The sequence below is a fragment of the Cervus elaphus genome, chromosome 17 (assembly GCF_910594005.1).
Source record: "Cervus elaphus chromosome 17, mCerEla1.1, whole genome shotgun sequence".
NCBI classification, from domain to species: domain Eukaryota; kingdom Metazoa; phylum Chordata; class Mammalia; order Artiodactyla; family Cervidae; genus Cervus; species Cervus elaphus.
In genome coordinates, this window is record NC_057831.1 from 32,530,534 (window position 1) to 32,549,501 (window position 18,968).

The 18,968-nt window shown below is 35.3% G+C and overlaps 1 protein-coding gene across 2 annotated transcripts in view; it reads right to left on the reverse strand.

Moving 5' to 3' along the window:
- GRID2 (glutamate ionotropic receptor delta type subunit 2) overlaps nucleotides 1-18,968 on the reverse strand; it is a 1,554,957-nt gene that overhangs the window by 740,439 nt on the left and 795,550 nt on the right. For both annotated transcript variants that reach the window (XM_043871276.1, XM_043871274.1), the window contains exon 3: nucleotides 10,610-10,894. In XM_043871276.1, coding sequence (XP_043727211.1) covers nucleotides 10,610-10,894 — 285 coding nt within the window. The remainder of the gene's footprint in view (nucleotides 1-10,609; nucleotides 10,895-18,968) is intronic.

Below are 18,968 nucleotides of genomic sequence, written 5' to 3' on the forward strand. Positions count from 1 at the left end.
ACTCTTTTAAAATACTGAATTTGGTAGAAAAAAAGATTTTTCACTGAGGCTTTGTAGGTCTGATTTTTCTTTTCCTCTACTCATCTTTCTCCCTCATTTGAGCAGATTAGGCGCATTTAGTCATTTTTAATCACTTAATGCACTGAAGACTTCACTGGGCAGGAGACTTCAGAACTTCATTCAGTCAAGCTTGGTGTTTCTGAAATTATGACAGAATGCTAAGTTTTAAAATTAATATTTAGATTATTATTATTATTATTATTTTAGATATAAAGAAATACATCATACTACCAGACACATGAGATACATCATTAAGCTGAATGGAATTTCCCAAAGAATAAGCAGCACAGCATAATCTGTAACTGCCTTGTTTCCTCAGGGGGGGAAAAAGGCTTTTAATCAACCCTTACTCCAAAATAATTTGAATCATTAATTGAGTATTTCCTTGTCACTTGTACTGTATTTAGAAAATAAAGTTAATAGTGTGCTTATTTTTTGGGCTCCAAAATCACTGCAGATGGTGATTGCAGCCATGAAATTAAAAGACACTTACACCTTGGGAGGAAAGTTATGACCAACCTAGACAGCATATTGAAAAGCAGAGACATTACTTTGCCACAAAGGTCCATCTAGTCAAGGCTATGGTTTTTCCAGTGGTCATGTATGGATGTGAGAGTTGGATCATAAAGAAGGCTGTGTGCTGAACTATTGATGCTTTTGCACTGTGGTGTTGGAGAAGACTCTTGAGAGTCCCTTGGACTGCAAGGAGATCAACTGTCCATCCTAAAGGAAATCAGTCCTGGGTGTTCATTGGAAGGACTGATGCTGAAGCTGAAACTCCAGTACTTTGGCCACCTGATAAGAAGAGTTGACTCATTGGAAAAGACCCTGATGCTGGCAGGGATTGGGGGCAGGAGGAGAAGGGGACAACAGAGGATGAGATGGCTGGATGGCATCACCAACTCGATGGACATCAGTTTGAGTAGACTCTGGGAGTTTGTGACGGACAGGGAGGCCTGGCGTGCTGTGATTCATGGGGTCGCAGAGTCGGACAGGACTGAGCTGAACTGAACTGAACTGAACTGAATGAGATTATAAGGTGACACAGTTAAGAAATAGTGACCCACTGAGATTTTCTGTTTGATAAGAACTTATCAGTTTGATAAGAACTTGTCAGTTTGATAAGAAGATTTTAACATTAAATCATATTTCAGCTTAAATGTCATTTTATGCTGAATCAATATTTTTAGGACATTTTACTGATGTACAAATCCAAAACAGTAGAATATGTTATTTTTACCTACCTGACATAATATATACTAATGCAAACAAAATAGTTCATTAAGATGCTTGAATTAATTATATGCTTACTGATGTACATTGAAGTAAATGAGAGAACTGAAAGCTGGAAAGTAGCCAAATGAGTAATAAACTACTTTAAGACTGTCTAGAGAGAGAGTTAATAATATTATAGTCATCAGACATTTGAAAACACCCTCAGGGTAATTATAAACATTTGCAGTAAATTAAGAGGAATGTGTCCATTTTATGGGCCTTGATTAAACCTACATTAAGACTGCATGGATTAAATACTGTGATTCCTAGGAATGCATTCATTCCTAGGCACCCCAAAGTTCGTTTCAAAGAGTTCTACCAAACGACAATTTAACTTGTAAGGCAAGGATGATATACTGGAGGGTAGTACTTAAGTACCTCAGGTCATTCAACTACATACTGACCCTTAATTAGGGATCATTAAATAGTATTTGTAGAATGCAAGAGTCTATAAATAATATATTCATTAATCCTTAAAGTTGAATTTATTTCTTTTTATGCATATGGGTGTCAAAAAGTAAATATTTCTGCATATAAAGAGAAATATGTTTTCACTTAGTATTTTTGAGGTAAAGATATTTTTTATCAAAACCTGTTATTTACATTTTGGTTTCTGGTTTTCAGAAATACTTGGTTTAACAAATTATAGTATACATTTACATACAGACAAAAGTCTTATTGTAAAATGAATAAGGCTCTCCTGAAACAATAAGGAAAATGTCAGAAAGGCTAAGAACATAAAATAAGTCTAAGTTGATAAAAATCAACAAAAACAAACAAACTGAACTGAAGAAGAGTGTACTTTAAAAGCAATTTTAAGTGGTGAATTATAAAGACAAATATTTATTAATTTTAAACATCTAAACTATAATTTGATAATATTAGATTTAAAAATTTAATTAATCAAACTGAAATAATCTAATTAATATTTATTATTTTTTTTCAAGTTGACAAGGGAAGCACATGTGTCCACATATGCCTACCCTTCACCTAGAGGGTCAGCATGTAACTCAGATTGCTGACTGAGAGCCTGCATACCCCAGAACAAATTATTTGGTTCAAGAATAAGCACAGGGCCCAAACACAGCTTGAGACTTTATAGGAGGATAAATAGCCCTATGCATGATATTAATATAAGCACAAAGAAGGGAAGAGGCCTTTTTTAATGTGATAATCTCTGAGAATATACTTGGAGTTACCAACACCAACTGTCTAGCTTGAGAATGAAGCAAATGCATGAATCGAAATAGAGTTGAGGCCATAGTAAGAGTGCAAACTAACCTTCAGTTAGTTCATGTCTGTGTGTCATTTTTATAAGCCGCTTATATCCCTATCATCATATTACCCCTCCAAGCTCCATAATTGGACCCAGATAATAAATCTGCAAATAGATTCATTCTAATATTAAGTGTGGAACCAATATTTTTTAGGTTAAAGAAATTAAATAACCCAAATAGTTCTTTAGATGAAATGCGTATGAACTTTGCTCCTTATGTCACTCTTGTTCTATTCAGCTATTCAGTTCTATTCAGTTCTATTCAGCCCATCCATCCCTGAAATTCAACTTTTATTTCAATATCTTTAAAACAGAAATGTCTCATTAAAGCAATCGATATGCTTTTATTCTATTTTAAAGATCACTCACTTCTATAACTCTGGCTTCTGTATACTGTCAGTTCCAAGACTCCTGGATTCTGGAATCTAGCTGTTGGCTCTGGTACATTCAACTAATTTCTTGCTTAGACCTCTCTGATAGTGAGCCTGCCTGGACTACTACCATTGCTTTTAATGAGTCTTCCTGGGTATTTTATTTATTACACCTTGACCAAACGCCCTCTCAGCGTTTGGTCAAGCATAAATAGCATGATAAGAAAAATGAAAATGATGCAAGATTGGAAGGGGAGGGCAATATAATGAGTACTTATGATAAAGATTTAATATAAAAAATTAAAAAGGCAGAAGTTATGTGAAAACACAAGTGTTTTTTGTTTTGGTAAAAAGCAGTAAAGGCCTCACCTCTCTAAGGCAATAAGATAGCATGTGGCATATTGTGTAATCAGTATAATATATACATATACATATATATATATAAAATCAGCCATATACAGAAATATTGAAAAAATAAAATAGATAAGGATAAAGGTGGACTATCTAAGAAACATACATATCAGGTTGACAATAGTAAACTGTTCTCGGTACTTAGGCACTAGAAGACTGAGTGGGTTCATGGGATGTAATCAATTCTTTACTTATTGATAAATGATTACAAGCAAAAGGATTATTTTATGTTATTCCAGAAATGGATCATTTTGTCCAGTATGTTTTAAGTATTATAAAAAGAAAATGTTTCTGCCAATTAGAAATGTCCAGTATCCATTTATAAGATAGTCGCCTTGAGAATACAATGAGTGCTCTCTTGCTTGGAGGACTCTGGCAGGGAAACAGTGCTACCAATCAAAGATGCTGAAGAAGACATCTACTGAAGCTTCCTGCTTCCAGATGCCTTTTCTAGGAACAAAGCTGGCTGCATCAGAAACATCAGAAGAGGTGTTAACATTTAGTGCCTACCTTGCAAAAATTCTGATTCCAGGTGTCTATGATGGAGCTGAGGTATTATGATGATTAAGAAGTTCTTCCAGTCATTCTTATCTATTATCAAATTTGGGTTCCAGGTGTCCACTACACTCAATTCTAACCCTTTGTCTCTGAAACCATAATCAATAAGTGATCACAATTTAATTCTGATACTTCATTCGAAATTATAAGTAAATTGATTTTTTCCCTTTTTTTTTCTATACTTTTTTTTTTTTAGTTTTCAGATTATCTAACAGGTTTTTCTGTCTTCTAATTTTTAATAAGATATAATTTACCTACAATAAATAAATAGAACTTACATGTATAATTCAAAGATTTATTGTGTTGCACTCAAAACAAAAAATTGAATATCTCTGGTACCACAGAAGGTTATCATGTGTCCTTTTCTAGACAGTCCACTCCTGGCCCAGAGATGCAATCACTCTCTGACTGGATCACCAAGATTAGTTTTATATGTTAACAGAATTCATATAAATGGAATACTATAGCATATACTTCTTTTCTTGCAGGCTTATTTCACTCAAATTTTTATAGTTGAATATTTCAGTGGTTCATTTCTTCTTATTGCTGAATAGGATTCCATTGTAGGAACACTCCACAATCCCTTGAACCATTTTCAAAATTATAGATATTGAAGTTGTTTCCAGTTTTGGACTTTATGAATAATGCTAATATAAGGATTTTTATATAAGATTTCACAAAGATATACATTCACATTTATCTTGGTAAATACCTGGAAGTGACATGGGTAAGTCACGTGGTGGATAAATATTTAAATTTATAATGAATTGCCAAACGGTTCCATAAGTGCCTGTACATTTTTACATCCGACTCTCTGTGGAGGGTTTTGGTTTGCCACATTCTTGCCCATGTGTAGTAATGGCCTTCAGTCAGTCTAGAGGGTACTGATTAGTATCTTATTTTAATTGGCATATACCTGTGGACTAAAAATGTTCAGCACTTCTTATGTTTATTGGCCGTTTATATATCTTCTTATATGAATTCTTTGAACAAACTTTTTGCACACTTTCGGTTGTTATATCTGTGTTGGTCTCATATTTTTGCTTTGTAGTTTTGTTTGTTTAATTCTGAGCCCTTTATAGAGTCTATGTATTTGCATAAGTTTTTCAGGTATATGTATTGAAATTTACTCCCCAGTTTACAGTTTGCCTATTTATTTTCTTAATGGTGTCTAATATGAACAGAAAGTTTTAATTATGATAAGGCTCATGTTGCTTGCTGTGCCCCAAGTATTAAAGTCCTCTCCCTCTAATTCAGGAGCTTAGTGTTTTCTGTCAGCGTACCTATAACTGAGTCAGGCTAGCGTGCAAGTAGGGTAAAATCTCAGGGCTTCTCCAGTGGCTCAGTGGTAAAGAATCTGCCTGTAATGGAGGAGATGAGGGATCCGATCCCTGAGTTAGGAAGATCCTCTGGAGAAGGGAATGGCATCCCACTCCCGTTTTCTTGCCTGGAGAATCCCATGAACTGAGGAGTCTTGTGGACTCCTGTGGGATCGCAAAGAGTTACACGACAGAAGCAATTGAGCACGCACACTCACACACACACAGGGCGAAAATCTCAGACCCTTCACAGTTCTTGATTGTAACACATTAGAGCCCCAGCTGTAAGCAATCTGGGGACTATAGTTTTTCAGCTGGAAGTATTCCCCTCTCAAGCAAATTTGGCCTAAGGAGGAGAACGGTTATTGTATAGGCAAGCAGCTATTTCTGTTGAGAAGTCAGCCTACTTTGACTCAATGACTGTCCTGTTTCCAAATTTACAATGATAAACAAACCTCCAGAATTGATATACAACATTTTTTTTCTTGAATGATATTAATATGCAGGCTTAAAGTCAGTTACTGTATCTGTTTAATGAAAATGATTCTACACATTTTCATTTGTAAATGCTTAAGAAATTTGTGTCAGAAATTAATCTTATTATTTCTATAGCATCAAAATCCAGTAGTTGAAAGCAGGAAGAGACACTATCAGTGCTTGAATTCGGGCTTTTGGAACTTAGTTTCAAGTCACCTGACTTCTTACTACCTCACCTTTTTTCATCTGTAATATAATTACCATCATCATCATCATCTACCTCACAGAGCTGCTATGAGAATTAAATGAACACGCAAAGCATTTACAACAGAGCCTGGATATCAACAAATGTTCTCTATAAGATTATCCCCTTGTTATATTCTGGTGTGATAGTTCACTGCAACCTCTTCATACTCATTATACATGGCTAGGAGTACGTGCTCTGGTCAGACTTTAAACTCAGTAATGATGCTTCTTAGGTACATTTCATAAACGAGTTACCCATCAGTTGTTTCTGTTTTCCAATTTGTAAAATTGTGATAATACTATAATCTACTTCATAGAGCTATTGAGAAAACTCAATGATATAATGTAAAATATTTATTCTACTGCCTGGCCAATAAAAATGCTCAGAGATACTATTTTTAATATTTTTATGTCTATAAGATTTGTTCACAATGTCTATTGGAGCTGCTGTCTCTCAAACACTGTGAAAGTTAGGTAAGATTCTGAGAGGCAATAATCAAGATCAGAGTCTACCCATGAAGCCTTCTTTGACCACTGCTGCCTAAATTAAACACTTTCTTCATTGCATACCACTAGCACTCAGTTTATATCATTTATGACACAACATACTATTTTCTTTATTAAGAGATTATTATAAATATTTTTCTTTTTTAATTATAAGTTTCTTAAAGGTAAAGACTACATTCTGTAAAATTTTTAATGTCATGTTTTTCATTTTCACTAAGCAAGGGAACAATGAATATTTCTTGAATGACACATTTTTAAAAGTTCAACACTTCAAGTCTTTTAAAAAATGTCTTGAGTCACTCCATTCAAATAGAGTTTCACACTTTTTTTTTTGTCTTTTCACCCATTTTCTTTTTTTTTTTTAAGTTGCTCAGTTGTGTCCAACTCTATGTGACCATATCAAATATACAGTCCATGGAATTCTCCAGGCCAGAATGCTGGAGTGGGTAGTCTTTCCCTTCTCCAGGGGATCATCCCAACTCATGTATCAAAACCAGGTCTCCGGCATTGCAAGCAGATTCGTTACCAACTGAGCCACAGGGGAAGCCCAAGAATACTGGTGTGGTAGCCTATCCCTTCTCCAGGGGATCTTCCCAACCCAGGGTCTTCATCCACTTACTTAGAGTCAAAGATTTGAATTTTCTTTGTTAAGGAATTTATAGTAGACTTTTACACTGGGCTCATACTTATCAGTTCAGTACAGTTCATTCGCTCAGTCAAGTCTGACTCTTTGTAACCCCATGGAATGCAGCATGCCATGCCTCCCTGTCCATCACCAACTCCTGGAGTTTACTCAAACTCAAGTCCATCAAGTCGGTGATGTCATCCAACCATCTCATCCTCTGTCGTCCCCTTCTCTTCCCACCTTCAGTCTTTCCCAGAATCAGGGTCTTTTCCAATAAGTCAGTTCTTCACATCAGGCGGCCAAAGCATTGCAGTTTCAGCTTCAGCATCAGTCCTTCCAATGAATATTCAGGACTGATTTCCTTTAGGATTGACTGGTTGGCTCTCCTTGCTGTCCAAGGGACTCTCAAGAGTCTTCTCCAACACCACAGTGCAAAAGTATCAATTCTTCGGTGCTCAGTTTTCTTTATAGACCAACTCTCACATCCACACATGACTACTGGAAAAACCATAGCCTTGACTAGACAGACCTGTGTTGGCAAAGTAATGTCTCTGCTTTTTAATATGCTGTCTAGGTTTGTCATAACTTTCCTTCAGAGGAGTAAGCGTCTTTTAATTTCATGGCTGCAGTCACCATCTGCAGTGATTTTGAAGCCCCCAAAATAAAGTCTGTCACTGTTTCCAGTGTTTCCCCATCTATTTGCTATGAAGTGATGGGATTGGATGCCATGATCTTAGTTTTCTGAATGTTGAGCTTTAAGCCAACTTAAATCTTAATTTAAGCTCACAATCATAATTAACTGCTTTTGAAAAAAGTATTCCTCTAATAAACTGGATAAGAAGCCTAATCTTTTTCTTTAAGTATATTTTTCTAAGCAAAATACATCTTCAATAACATTTGGCTTCAGCAGGTGGCCTGATTCCATCCATGGATGATGCTTAATCCATTCTTTAATGAAAGTAACTCCTGATAACCAAGATAAAAGTCAAGTATAATTTTAATGTTTGAACTTAAAATGAGGACTATGATGAATGTATATGTAAATACTTGTAGCCCTCTTCAAGATACAAGATATTTGGATAGCTTGATGTTTAATTTGGATTCTAGCCCAGTTATTTACTAGCAAGATTTATTGTAAGTATCAAAGGAAAATTTTCCTTCATTGAAGAAGAGTATTACTGGAAATGATTTTAAAAGTACAATCAGGATATTTTTTCATGAATTATTAAATTAAATAAGTTAAAATAAAGTTTATCATCAGAGTAAAGGAAAATGTTTTCATTATTCCTAAAACAAACACCGCTTCTAAGAGGATACAAATATGTGATTATAAGCATATTATTTATTCAAAGGAAATCGAAAGAAAAGAGAATGGGGAAATTCAAATGTATGCAAAGGAGTGTGTGACCATGAATTTAGTGTACATTTAAAAAATTACTTACCAGTAATCAAAATGTCTTCTTTTATAAGAATTCCCTAAGTGTAATCCATGTAGGACTTGGGACCAAGATAATAAGAAATTTTCTTTTCTCATGGATATTTGTAATCATACAGTAAAAGTCTCATTTTAATTTGTAGAAACATCATCAAAAGTTATTTTTCTGTTCTTTATTTTACAGACTATTTTGATAGGACTAGCTAAGCAGTGTTTTCTCCTCTTAAATAAAGATTTAGAATTTAAAAATTCCATATTTCAAATTATGTTTGAGTAGAGGTCATGAGAATACCATTCATGGTTATAAAATCCATAGACAATCTGACTAGAAAAAATTGACAAAGGGATACTCAGTATGTTGACAGTAGCGCTAGAGTTTACTATGTTCACTAAATAATTCTACTAGTGACTATCAGATTTGTGTTCCATCCTTACTTTTACTGATGAGCCAATTATTTTTATTTCCTTTTTGTTTACTTTATTCATTTTAGTCTCTTGGTCTTCGTTCTGTGACCCCTAAGTAATATGAATTAAGCAACAAAATAAGGATTTCCGTCATGGGGACAAAGGACTGTGCTTTTAGAGAGTGTCACAGAATTTTGGCTGAAGTCTACCCATCAAGTTTAATGGAACTCAGCTGCCCAAACCCCATGTGACCTTTGAATATTTAGGGCTAGTGTAGCTGCCACTTGCTTTCCCTCCCTAGGAGTCCCCAGGAGCTCTTGTTTGCTGCTCCCAGCTTTCTGCCAACCTGTTTGTGCTTGGTTCTATTGATGTCACTTTCTGGCCACTCTTGTGTAACTGTTCTCTATGTTCAAAATGCTGAGCAGATTAGGGTAAGAAAACTCTCATTTTTAAATAGTTATTTATTTGCAAGGAAAATAAGTTGCACTTTAGAGCATAAATCTTAACGTTTTAAAATAAAAATGTAAAAACCCGGCCCATCCACACTGAAAGGAATTTTTTTTTCTATCTCCTTCTTAAGGCAAATTTCTAAGGAAGCACGTGTTTCACAATATATCCTTATCAAAATCTGTTTATTTCCTCTCATTTGAGCCTATCAATCTCTACTCTCCTCTCTTCCTGATGACAAAAATAAGAGAGAAACTATGTTTGAAAATCTCTGGGATTAGTCAGATAGAAAACAGGTAGATTTTAACTTGGGAAAAAAAGTGTTCAAACAAAAATAACATTATTTAATTATTTAATATTAAATGTGTGCTAAGCCACTTCAGTTGTGTCTGACTCTTTGTGGTGTTATGGATTGTAGCCTGCCGGGATCCTCCATACATGGGATTCTCCAGGCAAGAATACTGGAGTGGCTTGCCATGCCCTCCTCCAGGGGATCTTCCTGACTCAGGGATCAAACCTGAGTCTCTTATGTCTCTTGCATTGGCAGGAGAGTTCTTTACACCTGGGAAGCCCTATTTTTGTTTACTTTTGTTAATGTAGCACAAGTGAAAATATTGAGACAAAGTATCTTCTTAAGATATAGTAAAATGATATAAGTAAAATGCCTGGTATTTTACCTTGGAAAGTTAAATAAATTAAGTATCTTTATACTAATCAGTTATTTTGTGAGAGTTCACATTGAAGACAATATACTAGGATAAATATAAGGCATTATAATTTCAATGACCCTCAAAGTGTTAAGTACTAAGTGATTCTAAAGTCTATACAAGAGCATAAGAAAAATACTTCAGATTTTTTTTTTCGAACTGAAAAATAGAAATGGCTAATATTTTTAAGTGTTCTAGGATCTGTCCAAAATTATTCTTTTATTATTATATGTAGGTATAAATGCTTTTGAAAGAGGAAAAAATACAGCATTGTTTTCAATAACTTCCCGTTATTTGAAAGATCAAGATATATGCAAAAGATTGAACCTGAGGTTTGACAAAATTTTTTGTCATTGTTGCCTGATTTGTAAGAATATGACAGGACATGAAAACCACAAATAATAACTTCTTCAAGTTTTTCAAGATTCAACAAAATCAACTGCCGTATAAATACCAGCTTACAAAACTCATGCAAGTAACAAACACTTACCATACTCGCTATCATAGAATATAATGAACTTCTGCCAGGCATATTCCGTGACCACTCTCAGGATAACGTCATTTAAGTAGACAGGTGGCCGAACAGAGAGAGTGTAGTCATCATTCCTGTTGCTCCGGGTGAGTCCACAGCCACTCCTTGGGGTCCCAGCTGTGGAGCGCTGAATGAAGAGGTGGGGGATATGCATGGCATCTGCCAAAGACTGGAGGGATCCGGCTGATGTGCAGCCAATGGAGCTGACCAGGGCCAAGATGCCTTGATTCATAAGTTCACAGGCTGTAAGAAAGTACAGTAATATTCAAATGTCAATATAGGTTTCATATGCTTTCTCTTTTACAAAGAACAGTAAATAAAAGTTACACAGTTATTATACAACTATGGAAATATGTATATTTTTAAAGAACATTCTATATGCAGATATCCTTCAATTACAAACCGCTATTGGGATTCAGATCAAGAATTCTGTCCTAACTATTAACAGCTATCTGACTTCATGCAAATTTCTTAGCCACTCTTAGTCTCAGTTTAATCATCTGTAAAGAAGACATTTAAGCAGGAATCCTTCAGGATTATTGTGAAGGTCAGAGATAATTCAGTGTCTGTTATTTGCCTCTCATGTGATAGGCATCCAATTAGTGACAGGTATATGGTTTGGTCACTAAGTCATGAACGACTCTTGCAATCCCATGGACTGTAGCCCTCCAGGCTCCTCTCTCCATGGGATTTTCCAGGCAAGAATACTGGAGTGGTTTGCCATTTCCTTCTCCAAGTGACAGTATATAATTATCAATGTGTAATTCAAAGAAAAGGTAATTCTTTACTGAATATGTAATACAAGGTTTTACAAAAGGAGATAATATGCAAACTGGTAAATAAATGAATGGGGAGATGAAGAGTTTGAGGAAGGCACTTATGGCCACAGAGAAGAGAGTCATTCTGATACCTAAAACTTCGATGACACTCGGCTTTCTTATTAAATAGGAGAAATGAAAAAGTTTTTGTTTTTTTCCTTGTTTTACAGAAAACTCATAGTTAAATAAAATAATGCATTTCAGAAACTACCTCATTCTGATTTCCAGCTGAACAATATCTAATTTATACTACATTGTGTATGATCTGTTTTAGCTTCATTTTAACTACTGTGTGCATGCATATACTCTTACTTCAAAACATATTTAAAACAAGAACAAATATAAATTATAATTAAACATAAAGACATAGTATCTAGAGGAAAAAAAAGAGTTCAGAAGTGATATATCAGAATGCCAATTTTTGAAGTCAAGAATTTAAAAATCAAAAGTAAATGTAGAAAGAATCAGGAAAAATTAATTCCACTGGAGAAGGTAAGACATAATTGTTCAAGTATTTATTCTAGATCTGATGCATTCTAGATATAACATTCTCAGTATTCAAACTTTATTTTTTTACATAATTCTTGAAAAATTCAAAGCAAAAGTTATATGATAAGTACCTCCATGAAATAAATTGGCCAGTTGGGGGGTGGTCCCAAGATGGCAGAGGAATAGGATGGGAAGACCACTTTCTTCCCCACAAATTCATCAAAAGCTCATTTGAATGCTGAATAACTTCCACAAAACAACTTCTGAATGCTGGTGGAGGATACCAGGCACCCAGAAAGTCAGCCCACTCTCTTCGAAAGGAGGGGTGTGTTTACTGGCTTGATTGCTCTTCCCTTTTGACTCTCCCTTTTCTCCACCAGGTCACCTCAATCTCCTCTCTCCCCCTTCTCTTCTCTACTTAACTCTTTGAATCTCTCTGGGTATCCCAGACTGTGGAGAACACTTAGGGAACTGATTACTGGCTAGACTGGTCTCTCCATCTTTTGACTCTCCCTCTTCTCCTCCTGGTCACCTCTATCTGCCTCCTCCCTCTTCTCTTCTACATGTAACTCTGTGAACCTCTCTGGGTTCCCCTTGCTGAGGAGAACTGTTTCACCATTAACCTAGATGTTTTATCATCTGTGGTGTATGGATGGAGAAATCTTGGGGCTACTGTAAGAATGAGACTGAAAGTCAGAGGCAGGAGGCTTAACTCCAAAACGAGAACATCAGAGACTGACTCTTTATTGTAGGGAACATTAACAGACAAGAGCTCACCCCAAACCCTCTATACCTACACTGAAGTCAAACTCCACCCAAAAGCCAACAAGCTCCAGAGCAAGACATACCATGCTAATTCTCCAGCAAAGCAGAAACACAGCCCCGAGCATTAAAAGACAGGCTTCCCAAAGCCAGCCAAACCCACAGACACCCCAAAACTCACTACTGGACACTTCACTGCACTTCAGAAGAGATCCAGCTCCACCCACCAGAACACAGACACAAGCTCCCCTAATCAGGAAACCTTGACAAGCCACTTGTCCAACCCCCCCCCACAGAGAGCAGGCTTTACAATAAAGAGGAGCCACAAACTTCCAGCCTACATAAAGGGCACCCCAACACAGCAATCTAAACAAAATGAAAAGGCAGAGAAATATTCAGAAGGTAAAGGAACATGATAAATGCCCACCAAGTCAAAGAGGAGGAGATAGGGAGTCTATCTGAAAAAGAATTCAGAATAATGATAGTAAAGATGGTCCCAAATCTTGAAAACAAAATGGACTTACAGATAAATAGACTAGAGACAAGTATTTAGAAGATGAAAGAAATGTTTAACAAGGACCCGGAAGAAATAAAGAAGAGTCAATCAATAATGAATAATGCAATAAGTGAGATCAAAAGCCCTCTGGAGGGAGCCAAGGGTAGAATAACTCAAGCAGAAGATAGGATAAATGAGGTGGAAGATAGAATGGTGGAAATAAATGAAGCAGAGAGGAAAAAAGAAAAAAAATATTAAAAGAAACAAGGACAACCTCAGAGACCTCTGGGACAATGTTAAATGCTCCAACATTTGAATCATAGAAGTCCCAGAAGAAGACAAATAGAAAGGGCATGAGAAAATACTTGAGGAGATAATAGTAGAAAACTTCCCTAAAACGGGGAAGGAAATAGCCACCCAAGTCCAAGAAACCCAGAGAGTCCCAAACAGGATGAACCCAAGGCAAAACACCCCAAGGCATATATTAATCAAACTAATGAAGATCAAACACAAAGAGCAGCAAGGGAAAAGCAACAAATAGCACACAAGGGGATCCCCATAAAGATAACAGCTGATGTTTCAATAGAAACTCTTCAGGCCAGAAGGGAATGGCAGGACATATTTAAAGTGATGAAAGAGAAAAACCTATAACCCAAATTACTATACCCAGCAAGGATTTCATTCAAATATGAAGAATTCAATAGCTTTACAGACAAGCTAAAGCTGAGAGAATTCAGCACCACCAAACCAGCTCTTTCAACAAATGCTAAAGAATCTCCTCTAGACAGGAAACACAGAAGTTTGTTTCAAACCCAAAACAACAAAGTAAATGGAAATGGGATCATACTTGTCAATAATTACCTTAAATATAAATGGGTTGAATGCCCCAACCAAAAGACAAAGACTGGCTGAATGGATACAAAAAACAAGACCCACATATATGCTGTCTACAAGAGACCCACCTCAAACCAAGGGACACACACAGACTGAAAGTGAAGGGCTGGAAAAAAAGATATTTCATGCAAATAGAGACCAAAAGAAAGCAGGAGTAGCAATACTCATATCAGATAAAATAGACTGAAATAAAGGCTGTGAAAAGAGACAAAGAAGGACACTACATAATGGTCAAAGGATCAATCCAAGAAGAAGATATAACAATTGTAAATATATATGAGTCAGACACGACTGAAGCAACTTAGCAGCAGCAGCAGCAGCATGCACCCAACATATGAGCATCTCAATACATAAGGCAAATGCTAACAAGTATGAAAGGGGAAATTAACAGGAACACGATAATAGTGGGGACTTTAATACCACACTCACAACTATGGATAGGTCAACCAAACAGGAAATTAGCAAGGAAACACAGACTTTAAATGATACAATGGACCACTTAGACCTAATTGATATCTATAGGACATTTCACCCCAAAACAATGAATTTCAACTTTTTCTCAAGTGCACACCGAATATTTTCTAGGATAGATCACATCCTGGGTCATAAATCTAGCCTTGGTAAATTCAAAAAAATTGAAATCATTTCAAGCATCTTTTCTGATCACAATGTGGTAAGGTTAGATGTCAACTACAGGGGAAAAATACTATTAAATATACAAACATATGGAGGCTAAACAACACACTTCTGAATAATCAACAAACCATGGAATAAATCAAAAAGGAAATCAAAATATGCATAGAAACAAATGAAGATGAAAACAGGACAACCCAAAACCTATGGAATTCAGTAAAAGCAGTACTAAAGGGAAGGTTTATAGCAATACAAGTTTACCTCAAGAAAGAAGAGAAAAAAATCAAACAAATAACCGAACTTTACTCTTAAAACTACTAGAAAAAGAAGAAATGAAGAACCCTAGGGTCAGTAGAAGGAAAGAAATCATAAAAATTAGAGTAGAAATAAGTGAAAAGGAAACAAAGGACACTATAGCAAAAATCAACAAAACTAAAAGCTGGTTCTTTGAGAAGGTAAATAAAATAGACAAACTATTAGCCAGACTCATCAAGAAAAAAAGGGAGAAGAATCAAATCGACAAAATTAGAAATGAAATGGAGAAATCACAGCAGACAACACAGAAATACAAAGGATCATAAGAGACTACTATCAGCAACTATATGCCAATAAGGTGGACAAATTGGAAGAAATGGACAAATTCATTGAAAAGTATAAACTTACAAAACTGAATCAGAAAGAAACAGAAAATCTTAACAGACCCATCACAAGCACGGAAATCAAAACTGTAATAAAAAATCTTCCAACAAACAAAAGCTCAGGACCAGATGGCTTCACAGGTGAATTCTACCAGAAACTTAGAGAAGAACTAACACCTATCATACTCAAACTCTTCCAGAAAATTGTAGAGGGAGGTAAACTCCCAAACTCATTCTATGAGGCCATCACCACCCTAACACCAAAACCAGACAAAGATGCCACAAAAAAAGAAAACTACGCCAATATCACTGATGAACATAGATGCAACAATCCTTAACAAAATTCTAGTGAACAGATTCCAACAACATATTAAACAGATTATACATCATGACCAAGTGGGCTTTATCCCAGGGATCCAAGGAGTCTTCAATATTCACAAATCAACTAATGTGATACATCATATTAACAAATTGAAAGACAAAAACCATATGATTATCTCAATAGATGCAGAGAAAGCCTTTGACAAAATTCAACATCCATTTATGATAAAAAACCCTGCAGAAAGCAGGCATAGAAGGACCATACCTCAACATAATAAAAGCCATATATGATAAACCCACAGCAAACATTATCCTCAATGGTGAAAAACTGAAAGCATTTCCCCTCAAGTCAGGAACAAGACTTGAGGAGTGCCCACTCTCACCACTAGTATTCAACATACTTTTGGAAGTTTTAGCCACAGCAGTCAGAGAAGAAAAAAATAAATAAAAGGAATCCAGATTGGAAAAGAAGAAGTAAAACTCTCACTGTTTGCAGATGACATGATCCTCTACATAGAAAACCCTAAAGACTCCACCAGAAATTTACTAGAGCTAATCAATGAACATGGTAAAGTTGCAGGACATAAAATTAATACACAGAAATCCCTTGCATTCCTATACACTAACAACGAGAAAACAAAAAGAGAAATTAAGGAAAATCAAATTCATCATTGTGATGAAAAGAATAAAGTACTTAGGAACAAATCTACCTAAAGAAACAAAAGACCTATATATAGAAAACTATAAAACACTGATGAAAGAAATCAAAGATGACACAAATAGATGGAAATATACAATGTTCATGAATTAGAAGAATCAATATAGTGAAAATGAGTATACTATCCAAAACGATCTATAGATTCAATGCTAACCCTATGAAGCTACCAACAGTATTTTTCACAGAATTAGAACAAATAATTTCACAATTTGTATAGAAATACAAAAAAGCTCAAAGAGCCAAAGCAATATTGAGAAAGAACGGAACTGGAGAGATCAACTTCCTGACTTGATATACTACAAAGCTACAGTCATCAAGACAGTGTGGCACTGGCACAGAGACAGAAATATAGATCAATGGAACAAAATAGAAAATAGATAAATTTTCTATTTATCAAAATAGATAACAAAATAGATAAATCCACAACTTATGGACACCTTATCTTTGACAAAAGAGGCAAAAATGTACAATGGAGAAAAGACAATCTCTTTAACAAGTGGTGCTGGGAAAACTGGTCAACCACTTGTAAAAGAATGAAACTAGAACACTTTCTAAGACCATACACAAAAATAAACTCAAAATGGATTAAAAATCTAAATGTAAGACTAGAAACTATAAAACTCCTAGAGGAAAACACAGGCAAAACACTCTCTGACATAAATCACAGCAGGATCCTCTATGACCACCTCCCCGAGTAATGGAAATAAAAGCAAAAATAAACAAATGGGACCTAATTAAACTTAAAAGCTTTTGCACAATGAAGGAAACTATAAGCAAGGTGAAAAGACAGCATTCAGAATGGGACAAAATAATAGCAAATGAAGCAACTGACAGAAAATTAATCTCAAAAATATACAAGAAGCTCATGAAGCTCTATACCAGAAAAATAAACGACCCAATCAAAAAATGGGCCAAGAACTAAATAGATATTTCTCCAAAGAAGACATACAGATGGCTAACAAACACATGAAAAGATGCTCAACATCACTCATTATCAGAGAAATGCAAATCAAAACCACAATGAGGTACCATCTCACGCCAGTCAGAATGGCTGCTATCAAAAAGTCTACAAACAATAAATGCTGGAGAGGGTGTGGAGAAAAGGGAACCCTCTTACACTGTTGGTGGGAATGCAAACTAGTGTAGCCACTATGGAGAAGAGTGTGGACATTCCTTAAAAAACTGGAAATAGAAATGCCATACGACCCAGCAATCCCACGCTGGGCATAGACACTGAAGAGACCAGAACTGAAAGAAACACATGTACCCCAACATGATTTACAATAGCTAGGTCATGGAAGCAATCTAGATGTCCATTAGCAGATGAATGGATAAGAAAGGGTGGTGCATATATATAAAGGAATATTAGTTATTAAAAAGAATCCATTTGAATTAGTTCTAATGAGGTGGATGAAACTGGAGCCTACTATACAGAGTGAAGTAAGTCAGAAAGAAAAATACCAATACAGTATATTAATGCATATATATGGAATTTAGAAAGATGGTAATGATGACCCAATATGCAAGACAGCAAAAGAGACACAGACATAAAGAACAGACTTTTGGACTCTGTGGGAGAAGGTGAGAGTGGGAGGATTTGAGAGAATAGCTTTGAAACATGTATATTACCATATGTGAAACAGATGACCAGTCCAAGTTTGATGCATGAAACAGGGCACTCATAGCTGGTGCATGATGCATAGCTGATGCATCCTCTGGGACAACACAGAGGATGGAATGGGAAGGGAAATGGGGTATGGGTTTGCAATGGGGGACACGTGTACACCTGTGGCTGATGCATGTCAATGTATGGCAAAACCACAACAATACTGTAAAGTAATTAGCCTCCAATTAAAATAAATAAATAAATAAATAAATTGGCCACTTAGTGAAAGCTGACAAATGAAAGTTTAGAAGTACTATGCTAGTGACACACATATAAATATCAAATAAATATACCATGATTAGTATTAAGGCAAACAACACATACAAAGTAAATTAATAATTACTAGGGACATAATTTTCAAGAATGAGAGAGGATATATGATTTCAAATAAATGTGAAAGATAGCATAATGGATAAATGATTCTTAGACCATCACAGGTTACAGGCGAAGTTTCAGTAAAATCACACATAGAGCCTATTCATGTTCATGAATTCAACATTTATAGGAAGTAATAAGACTTTTAGTTATATTTTCAATGAATTTATGCAAAAATACTGAATAATGAATTAAAGAAATTTAATAATTAACTAAATTGAAAAAAAACTTTTGTTTCATTATTGAGGTAAACACAACCATTGCTTATTTATATAAGCAAGCAGAAATTTACTTTTTAAGAAAGACTTTGTTTAAAAAATTGGCTCACTTATATTTAACATCAAGATAAAAGTGCCTTAGGTATATACAGCTGAATTCAATCCTTAGATCACAGTAATTTAAAGTGATCAAATAAATGTGATATTTTATATAAGTTTATCACAGACATTTTAAATAGAGGTTCATGATGGAAAAAATCAGTTTCAGTATTATATTCTGTCACGCATT